Source organism: Gambusia affinis, linkage group LG12 (genome assembly GCF_019740435.1).
Source record: "Gambusia affinis linkage group LG12, SWU_Gaff_1.0, whole genome shotgun sequence".
Lineage (NCBI taxonomy): Eukaryota > Metazoa > Chordata > Actinopteri > Cyprinodontiformes > Poeciliidae > Gambusia > Gambusia affinis.
Window position 1 is genome coordinate 18,707,356 of NC_057879.1, and position 11,266 is coordinate 18,718,621.

The 11,266-nt window shown below is 38.1% G+C and overlaps 1 protein-coding gene across 1 annotated transcript; it reads right to left on the reverse strand.

Annotated features, from left to right (window-relative positions):
* Nucleotides 1–1,046: 1,046 nt before the first annotated feature.
* Nucleotides 1,047–9,283, reverse strand: LOC122841336 (oxygen-regulated protein 1). The gene is made up of 3 exons (XM_044134588.1): nucleotides 8,615–9,283; nucleotides 6,983–7,142; nucleotides 1,047–6,400 (listed from the first exon to the last, which is right to left on the reverse strand). The coding sequence occupies exons 1-3, from the start codon at nucleotides 9,281–9,283 to the stop codon at nucleotides 1,047–1,049; spliced, it is 6,183 nt and encodes a 2,060-aa protein (XP_043990523.1).
* Nucleotides 9,284–11,266: the final 1,983 nt, after the last annotated feature.

An 11,266-nucleotide genomic window follows, 5' to 3' on the forward strand; every position in this document is an offset into this window, starting at 1 on the left:
AAAAACATCTAATATTTAAGATTGCAATATTACATCAAACCCATAAAAACATTTTAAAACAGAATTATGGGCTTAGAGGCCTACAACTCTAGTCCTCTCCTGCAATGTTTGGATTCATCCTACTCCACCGCACAATCAAATTAACAGGTAATGACCAAAACTTGCTGACATTTCGAGGAGGTAATTCAGCCTTCGATTTAGATTCAACATCTGCAAGGTTATTCTAAAAAACACTTTAAATCTAAAAAAAGAGCATAATTAGAACGCATATTCTAATCTATTGAACATGACAATATAATTTACATAAACGCTGTGCAATTCAAGTTTAAAGCCAAAATATTATCAAAGGAAGAAATATCAAAAATAAAACTAAATAAAAGCTACTTTTTAAGTGAAGATATTTTCAAGCTACTTGTTTGTTTACAAAAACAAATGTTCACATTCCAAATTAAAAAGGGAATTTTAATTTGGAATGTGTTTTGAGGGCCACTAGCATTGAAAAACTATCTGAGGACACATAAAAAAGTACAATAAAGTTTTTACATATTTGCAATATGAAATCAGAGTATGAACAAGGATAAAAAGTCATAACCCTAAATATTAAATAAAAGAAAGTTCTTCAAAAAATGTTGCAGCTTCTTCCTATCAAGATTGTTCTCTTAGTTTTGCTCATTTCTTAAAAATAGAAAATGCACAGATACAGGAAATTTGTCAGTGGCATTTCTTTGTGATCCTTGCAGTTACATTATTCAGCAATGACTGTGTGAAGCACCAATGTGGTAAAAAATAGGTCATTTTTATTTTCAAAATACATTCATTAGCAACCACCCAGAAGACAGCACTGAAGTTGGTGTAAGTATAAAAATAACTTTTTACTAGAATCCAAGTCAGAGGCACAACTCTTGTCAATCACCAAATACTGCTAGCACGTACCTGTTAATTACAATTTATAGAAGAGAACATTTTCAATCAGCAACACAAGACAAAATTGCCATGAAAGTATAGAGATAATGTTGTTGTTTTTTTCAAAGTAAAGTGTCTTTCTTCTATAGTATCGGGCAGTACTGCCCACATCTCAAATGCAGTGAGTCCAAAGAGTCTTGAGCTTGCAGTGCACCCTGTTCACCAATAGATGTCCTTCTTGGCTGCATTGCTGCAGAGGAGTCAACCTCAGGGTGAACTTTTCTATCTGGCATTTTAAACTCAACTGAAGCAAATGACGACAGGCTGCCGTTTCTGTTAGCCCAAGTTTTGGAAGTGTCAATGGGCGAAACCCTGAAGCCTCTTGCTTTTATGCTGCTTGCATCATGTTTCTGACTCCTGATGCTGACGTCTTCCAAAAAGGGGTCAGAGTCGCTTCCATGTGGCATGTTGAAGTAGGTGCACTTTGGAGTCAGAGGTTTCGCCATCTCCTCGAGCTCGGAGGAGGATATGGCAGCAAGGGCGCTGTGCTGGGTTTTAGTGTAAGATGGGGAATCAACGCTTGTGTTTTCCGGGCATGTTTCTGTGGATGTACTGTCCAGATTACCGTACATTCCTAGAGAGACTGGGGGGGATTTCCTTATGAGATGGTTCTCTTTTAGAAGCCATCTTCCTCGATCAATCAAAACCCCATGAGCTGAGTCTTTATCAAACCTTAAAGGTGCATTTTGTGGATTTTGTGTTTCAGCTTCGGTTTCAGCTTTTAATGAGCTTGCTGCACTGAAATAAGAGAGATCCTCCCTTGAAGCTTTAGTGCCTTCATCACTGGAAAGAGGGCTGTTTTCACTTTTTAATGAGCAACTTGAAGGTGACAGTCTGGAGTGCCTTTTTTCTAACATCCTTCTCTCAGTGCTGTTTGCTTTCTCTAAAGGCTCTTCTCCACTTTCTGAGATAATATCTACAGACTCTTGCGTTTTATACCCTCCACTGCCCGACGTCTCTGGTCTGTAATCTGATAAATCAGACGTGACAGGGCTTGGTAGGCATTTTAGACCATAAGAACTATCCTTTCTCGGTTTTGGTATCAAACTTTGCTTAGTTTGCACAACTCTCGCATTATCAGGCACAATTCTAATATTTCCCTGAATGTCGTATGTAAATATAAGTGTGTAAGACTGGAGAGCATCATTCACAAAGTCAAGAAGCTCCTGAGAAATTTCCACTGGATGAGTTAAACTGTTTCTTCTATCATCTTCTCCTCCCTCATCTGTCTCATGAATGGTGTCTGTACATTTATCCTCACACTGGCCTTCAGAGGAATATTTAGATGGAGTGTCAATTGTTTCTTCACAGCTATTACTGTGCTGCACACAAGAAGCTTCTTCCGGCATTGTTTCACAATCCTGATCATCGGAAAAACTGTCCACTTCATCCAAAATAGCTCCTTCTTGTGCCTCATCTTTTTGTACCTGGTGCCTCATTTGTGCCGAATCAAATTTCTGATTTGATTCGCTATCTTCACTAACATTCCTCTCTTCTTCAACTACAGTTTTTCCTGCCACCGTAATTTGCTCATTGTCCGACTCATTCATAACGTCTTCCTCTTCTGGAGTTTCTTCCTCCAAATCAGTTTCTGTATTCTCCAGACTATTTCCCTCCCCTTCAACCTCGTCACACTTTTCTCCATTTGTTTCCTCAGTTTCTTCATCTTTTTGATGTTTGATTTTTTCTTCCTCATTTTCCATTTCCTCTTCTCCTTTTTCTTCTGTAACCTCATCTGTTAACTGCCCTTTCTCATCCTCCTCTTTTTCGCCAACATCTTCCTCAATTTGCTCGCTTTCCTCCTCATCAGTCTTGTCGTCAACTGTACAAGTAGATGCCTTTGACATCATATCAGGATCCATGTTTTCATGTTCAAGCATCTCAATTACTTCCCCTTTTCTCTCAGTTTTCTCTTCCTCTTCTACTTCCTCCTCTGTTTCCCCAGGGAGAGAGCCTTTACTTTCCTCCCCATCTTGTTCCTCTCCTTTCTTTTCCTCCTCCTCCTCCTCTTCCTCCTCCTCCTCCTCATCTTCCTGTCCCTCCGTCATAACCTCCTCTCCATCCTCCTCATTAATTATACTCTCTACTTCATCATCATCTTGTTCCTCATTCTCTTCCGTCTGGACATCCTGATTGTTTCCTTCCTCCTCTGTCTCTCCTGCCCCCTCCCGCTCATCTGTATCTTCAATTGTATCAGCATTTCCTGTTTCCTCCACTGCTTCTTCCTCCTCCTCTAGTCTGTTTTGTGTAACCTCTTCATCCTCTGTCATTGCTTCCTCAACTTCCTCTAATTTTTGAACAAATTCCCCTTCACTTGTCTTCTCTTCCTCTGAATCTCCCTGCATCTCTGTTTTCACTTCCATCCCTATTTCCCTTTCCTTTTTCAATTCTTCCCCTTCGTCCTCTTCATCAGTATTTACATTTTCATTATTTCCTAAATTATTGACAGTTTCTGTCTCCTGCTTTTCATTTTTTAATTCCTTGTCTCTTTCTGACATTATCAGACTTTCTTTGACTAAGTCCGGATTCACCTCATCGTCATGTTCATGATTGGTCTCGGTTAAGTCCCCAGTTGTACTTCTAGGCTCTGGTGAATCTTTTGTTTCCTCTTCACAATCACCGACAAATCGCTCTAAATCTTCCTCTGAATCTGACTGGTTTCTAACAGTCTCAACAAAAGTACTTTCCTCAGCAGGGTAGAAACTTTTGGTTTGTTGGATTGTGGAAACAATCTCTTCTCTGAGGTCTTGTGGCATGTTTAGCTCCTCCATGAGCTCATCTAGGACCATTTGCTGATCCTCGAATGCATCGCCGCCATCAGAGACAACATCCAGAGCAAACTCAGTCTCTGAAACTCTGGGGGAAAGTGGTTCACTTTCAAGTCTCTCCCTCAAAATCTGGAAATCCTTCCAGCGCTCTCTTATCTGAGAAGACGCTCTGCTTTGCAAGTCAGTAAGACTTGCCCTCTGCTCTTCTTCATCTTCCATAGCAGAAATCTTCTGGAGAGACTCCATCATTAGCATGGCCTCTGATGGAGTTCTAGATTGGCTACCTTCCCCAAGTTGAGAACCTTTAACATTGTCTCTCAGCGTCATCACCGACAAGAATGAGATGAAGGCTTTACACGATGAGCCGAACACTGAGGCAACTTGTGTTGAGAAGTTAGGAAGGCTGCTTGAATTTTGAAGAGTGGGACCAGTGCTGCTGGCAGATGTTCTTCTGATGCATTGAATTGATGAACAAACCTGGCGAAGGACTGGCCTTAGCTTTGCCTTTGGGCTCAACAAGTGAGACGAAGACATTTCACTGTCATTTGTACCAATGGCTTCAACAGATTTGTGCAACCGGAGCTTATTCTCATTGTTTTCTGGGTCACACCTGACACTTGGCATTGAAACACAAACGCCTCGGGCTAACTGTTCACCCTGCTGTGCACCTGATGCCAACCCCTCATGGTAAAGAGGAACTGATAAACAAGAGGAGGATTTCTTCATGGCATTGCTTAAGGTAGTTTGGCATTGATTTATTTCATCTGATTCGGAGTCATCACCTATCTTAAATACAACCTTTGCCTGAGTTTCTGTTCCATCTGTAATCACCTCGTCTGCATATGGCACAGAGTCTGGGTTGGCATTTTCCAACCAGTTCTCAACATACTGGTGAATTTCTGAAGGAGAAGGATTCAGAGAAGGTAAAGACCCAGTCTCACTCAGTTCCTGTGGTGGTTTGGGTAATGAAAGTCCACATTCAGTCATAGATTTTGGCCTGCTGATTGTCTTTTGACTGGGTGAAAGTGGCATTTTTGCTTGTAAAATGTCTGACATGTTCTTCTTCATCTGAGGCCTTCCGGTTGGAGTGTTAATATTGTGTCCATTGTTTGATGCTATTTTGTTTTGACTTTTTTTCTGCTGTGGGCTTGGTTTAGTATTTCCAGGGTTAAGTAGTAAGGCTGAATCCTTTATTATTTTTTCATCTTTGATTGACTTCTTAGACTGAGAATTTTCTGTTCCTTTACTCTTCAGTGTACTTTTAGATCTATCCAATGAACTCAGGCTCTTTTTTCCTACACTGGCGTTGCTGCTCAGTTTGTCAGTAGATGAATATTTACTATGTTTAGAGGAGCCTTTTATGCTTTCTTGATGTTTTTTATCTGAACCGTTTGTTGAAACTGAACTCTTCTCATTGAAAAGTGGCCTAGCAATCTTTTTCTTCTTAGTACTTTTGGCAGCATTACGTTTATTTACCGTTTCCACCTTTTGTAAGCCGGCAGCCTCATTCTCAGTTACCGAGGACAGATTATTTGCAGCCTGATGTGTTAGAGATCCTGCCTCTGATGAAAGTGATAGCATCTCCTCTTTCTGCCTCTGTAGTGAGTTGACGGTGGGCGGCTGCCAGTTACAATCTATATCACAATCATTACTAGATGATTGAGGCCCAGAGGAAGTGGACAGTTTGCTTTCTGCAACTGGAGGGGAGCCATGCAAAGAAGTGCCATCTGCGCTAAGCTCCTCATTTGCAACATAGTTGTCGTAGCAACCTTGACTCTCATAAATATGCATCACAGTCTCCGTGACCTCCATTCCATCATTCTGTATCTGAAGGACCTCAGCGACCCCTGATGACTTGAGAGAGGAGTGTTTGCTGCTCGCTTCTGATGACGTCGTCCTACGAGATTTAGGAACCGGCTTATTGCTGTTGCTGTGTCTGACAATGCAATAGCCCTCGGTAGTCTCGCCATCAGCAGTTCTCTCCATATATGAATAATGTCCCAGGGTGCTCTGTTGAAATCCTGTCTCTGTAACCATTTTTACGTTCTCTACTGAAGCCCTCTCATTCACCTGTTGTGGGCCTGGTGTAGGAGTCCGCTTAAATCGTGTTTTTGCTCTACCCAAAGTTGTGGAACTATAACCTTTATAGATGTGCTCTTCATTAAAGGCAACGCCCCTTGCAGCTCCGTCATGGTAGTTTTCCTCTTTTCTTTCATCCTCTTCAATACCTGGGGAGCCTTTGGCAACAGCATTGTTTGAGTCGGGTGAGCTGTTGTCTGACCCAGAGAGGGAGGCACAAACTGTCTTCTTGTTAAGGCCGGAGCGGCTGAGTGTGGTTGTCCAGTGAAGCATCTCCTCTTCCTTGATCGTCAGATGAACTTTCATCTCTACTGTCATACTGCCGTCTTGGTTTATGCGGAATGACTTTTCAATGTCGTCATCATGAGGGACGACGTAGCTAATATGCTCATTATCTTCCCTCTCAGGTTCGCATGTCTCCATGGCTGCATGCTCCTGATGGGCTTCTGTTTCAGATAGTCCACTGGGATGGTGCAGGTAGTCGTTCAAGCTGCTTTTCTGGGACTTGTTTATCTGGTTGACAATGAATCGTTCTGATGACACGGAGAAGTTTCTTGAGCCTCTTCCACTGGATAAAGATTTATCTTTCTCTGGAGTTGGTTGATGAATAATATACAGGAGTTTGTGAAGGGCATGTGAGGAAAAAAGAAAAATATTTATTATTGAATAAATATTATGCTGCATTCATCTAGGTAAGCTTAGGTATACATTCTATTAAAAAAGTATTATCAAGGGGGCTTCATAGAAAAATTAATGAAGGAAAAGAAAATTACACTGAAAAAAAATACAAATACACTAAGAAATAAAAATAGAATAAATAGAATAAAGAAATGAAATCTGTAATATGAAGAAAAACAAATAGGTTAGACATTGCACAAATGAACTGATGAAATAATATTTTACATTTATGGCAAAGCTGCTGATAATATAATATATAGTATTTGATAGCTCTTTCAAAGCAGCAATAAGGACTATCTATTAATTAAATCAACAAAAGATCAAATAAAAATCAGCATGTCAAGTTATGTCAAAGGCCAAAGCAGAGAGATGAGTTTTAGGAAGATAATTGACTTCTCTTATACATTTTTAATTGTTTGTATTATTCTTCAAGGTGTTCCTGTTTTTCGTTTTTTCTTTTTCTTTTTTTGGCAATAATAGTAATCAACACTTACGCATTCTGGGGTTTAATGTTGATGGTTCCACGTGTTCCACATACATAATCTGTGCCGTCTGGCCTGCTCTGTAAAAACGCTGGTTTCCTAATCTGAAAGACTCGTTACCAGCTGCCACAATGATTCCAGAGCATAAGATAAGTGCAGCAAGACCATCAACCTGGAGGAAGACATTGGAGGCAAGTTAAACTCGACAGGAATTATCAATGGCAGTTTTTGAAATCAAAAAGGTATATTTGTTACTTTGTAATTGTATGAATTAGACAACAAACCTTTTCTTCTTTAACATTAAGACTATTATAAATTTTGCTCACAGTCTGTAAGACACTGATTCACACTGTCAAACCTTCACCAGAACACGTGCCAAAATCTGCATGTAGTGCTCTTGATCTTTACTTTGTCACTGAAGGACACTCCGGATTAAGGCACTTTCTCACTGGGGGGGATATTTAGACAGCACTTCTAAAGTACTTCTTGGAATCCTTTTTTTACACAACCTATATTAAAAAAAGATGTATTCTACGTACACTCTTTCAGGATAAATGGTTATTAATTTTCACAGGTTTCTCAGCCAAACACTGTGGTCTTTTCAGACCAGGTGATATAAAGTTCAAGTATCAGAAACTTGGTAAGTTTAGATTAAATGGTCTCAGGAAAAATACTGAACTTAATTATTAGATAAGTGACAGACACTGGGAAAATGTGCACATTCAAGATGATCCTGATAGTGTTTCCCAAAGAAATCTCTGCCTGCCTGATATAGTCCTGGGTGTCTTTAGATAAAGAATTAAGAATCACAGCAGATTAGGAATGCCTAAAGAGGTTTCAGAACAGTCCTCAGCATGGTTCCAACTGTAAAGTCACGGAATCATTTAAATGTTCAGAAAAGTACCAATGTAAAGGAAAAAAATACTTTTAAAGCTCTAAACAGCATCTGTGTAACAAGTTATCACTTATCTGTTGTTCTTTAAACACTATAGAATAAAATATGTTTTTATTATGTTTAAAACAAGATCACTCTTGTCTTCCTAAAATTAACTCAAAGGTTCCTTTTGCTCTTAACCTGAAGTCTTTTTGTTATTTTGGCATTTACTGATTGTAAAATGATTGCCCTCTTCAATAGACAAAGCATTTGAGAGATGTGTTTACAAAACTGAAGTTCTCAAAATTTTTCTAATAAAACTAAAACTTCATAAATATATAAAGAACAATTATCTTATCACCAACAGTAGAGAGGAAAGTTGTGTGTAAAAGATAACTGTGAAATTTCCTACAACTAACACATTCTAAACTAAACTGCTTTTGAAAACAAACATACTAAATGTTTTTTTCTGCCACTTTTTGTTATGTTATTTTAGGTTCATGGTTATATATGATTCTATGTCACCTAGATTTGTTGTCCTTTTTAATGTCATTAAAGGTCTGGGGTCAAATACAAGGCTTTGTGCCAGTCTCCCAAATGACTCACTCCCCTTAACATAAATGTAAATAAAGAAAAATAATTATCTACATCTTCAAATGATTCAAAGGGTTAATGCAAAGCAAAATGGGTGAATTTTTTCTACCTTCTTAGATAACCTTTCTTGTTTCATATATCCTTTAATTATATTTCTAGTTTTACCAATAACTTACCCGTCTGCCATCTGTAGAGTAGAGTTTCAGCACTGGAAACTGGAGTATCTGGGAGAGGTAATCCAGCAAAGCATCAAAAGTTGGGGCTGTTTTTCTCTGCAACACAATGGTTCGTCTAACTGTAGGGTCCCTGTTTTTGATAACTGTGAGCTTCTTGGGCGTCCGCACTGCCACTTTCTCAGTGACCTTTGCTGGCCTGTTCCTTGTATCAGTTCCTCTGCCAAACTGATGGAACTTGAACTCCTGCCTCTTACGCCGTCTTGCATTGAGAGGCTTTGTCGCATTCCAAGGCACCTGCCTGCGGTTCACCTCTTCCAGGTTTAATGGCTTCACCCGTTTCTGATCCGAACACACATAAGCTCCCCCATCCTGTAAATCTTCCAAAGCTTTAACAAAGTGAGTTCCTCGAGGTGTGGTTATGGTTCGTACTCCAAACGGCAGAGGCACTTTTTTGGAAAGAGCATCCAGGAGAGCATCGAATGTCTTAAAGGTGCGGGCAGTGACTGTCATCCGATGCCCACTGAACTGATAGTCACCGCTTTTGTAGAAGCATACTCGTTTAGAAGCTGAGGGCTCCGAAACGGATTGCACAGGCCGAGAGGGCAACATCTGCCCACTGCTAGAGGACATCTCCTCGGCTGGAGGGTCTTGGAGAGGTGTGTTGCTCATATTGTAAGAACGTGACTTGAAAAAAAGAAAAAAAAGAAGAAATCTTACTTTTCGGCTTGGTAGTTTCCCTATTAATTTTCATCTGCACATAAAGCTGAAATCTGTTTTTATCATCTTTCATTATACTCACATTAAACCAGAGTTGAGTTTAGGCTTTATAAGCTAGTCTTTGTGTTTGAATCACAAAGATTTTATAGCAGTGATATTACAAAAGAAACTAATTAAATCATTTAATAAACTAGTTTTTGGGAGTTTTTTATTTTATTTTATTTTTTTGTTTTTGTTTTTTTTTTGGACATCTGTTAAAAAGTGTTTAAAAAAACATGCAAACTGTCACAAAAAACCCCCCACATGTACACATTAGTTTTTTTGCCATTTCTTAAGCTATTTCTTATAATATGTTAATAAGTACTTTAGTTCAAAACACTACTTTTCCATATCTTCAAAACACTTCACAATGCCCTCATGTATAAGTAAGGACATACTTTTAAATGCTTTTCATCACATATAAAACTATTAATGGGAGTAATCCATGTAATTTAAAGATTTAACTGTCTAGTAACAACTCCATGCTAACTCTCTGCTTTCATGATGCAGAAATCTTACTCATTTCCAGAATTTCATAAACTTTATGCAGTGTTTTAGTTTTTAGCTCCCTGTCTTGTGGAAACAGATCTCAGTCGTTCTCTGAAAAAGGAGAATACAGATTTTTTATTTACTAAACCTAGCTTTCTTAAAGGCTATGTTTTCCTAAAACTTAGCTTTACTTAAAAGCTAAGTTTTAAGAGAGGGTAATGTTATGCCTTAAGAGTTTTAAAATGCAAATTCCTTAAGATCATAACAAGATCACGTTGATGGAAAACATAGACAAATGTTTTTGTGTTTTTTTTTTAAATATTACTTTCTTGTGTTGGGTTCAGTTTCTGATATTTTCTCATGTATTCTCAATATAAATGAAGAAAAAAATATATATTGAGAATATAAATAATGTTTTATTATTACCGGTAACTAGAAATTAATAGACTAATTTCCATGCTATTACTGGAAATTAGGACTTTTTAAGGTTGTTCCCTTAGCATAATGTTCAACAAAGCATGTCAAACCTACTAATTCCTTAATGCGTTCAATCTATTTTGTATCTGTCCTATCATAGACAAAAACATAACATAGTGTAGTTCTGGACAGAAGCTGTATAATGATAGTCAGCATTAATACAGTAAACATATCTGACATTATATGCATACATATAAAGAGAATGTGTTATTTTGTACATTATAGCATAGTATGGAACTTAATTTCTTTCCAAACCAGTAATTCTCCTCCAGATACTGCCAACATTAGCTTTAAGCAAACATGGATACAGGCCTTCCATGCCTCAAACATAAAGACAGATTACTATCTAAAAGTAATAAGATAAATTCCAGTAAGGAACCTAACAAATCAACTGATTTAATCAGCAAAACTTACCACAAAAGGTGCATTTCTTCTAGTTTCTTGAAACGGCATAAACAATTCAAAACCTGCCTCCGTTGTCTTCCTCGGCTGACCAAAGCCTCTCAGCTGCGTTGGAGGGCTATTTTGGGACATGTAACATCATGGCCAATTTGCTTAATCTTTGCTAACACTTAATCAGCACCTAAGGTTGAGGAAATATACATATATATAAATACATATATATATATTTTGAAAACGGAAATAAACAACACCTTTTACTCATATTAAATTTCAAAACATTAACTACTCATTTCTTGCAAGTTTGGGACAAGGTAACATGTTATTATTAATATTTAAACACATTCTTATTGTTGTCCGAGAAATCAGTCTCAAATTTTGTATAAAAAACACTTTCTAATTATAATTTTACATGTAAAAAATTTGTTGATAATTTATTATTTGTGCTCAAAGCCAACACAAAAGTAAATACGGAATTTACACGTTTGTAAAGAAAAAACGTGATAGCTAAATTGAGAAAAACTGCGATTT

Excerpts from the sequence above, each read along its gene's own strand:
- LOC122841336 (XM_044134588.1), bottom strand. The coding sequence starts at position 9,283 with ATGAGCAACACACCTCTCCAAGACCCTCCAGCCGAGGAGATGTCCTCT. Across the intron at positions 7,143-8,614 it reads ACTCTACAGATGGCAGACGG|GTTGATGGTCTTGCTGCACT; the intron begins GTAAGTTATTGG and ends GTCTTCCTCCAG. Across the intron at positions 6,401-6,982 it reads AACATTAAACCCCAGAATGC|AGAAAGATAAATCTTTATCC; the intron begins GTAAGTGTTGAT and ends AACCAACTCCAG.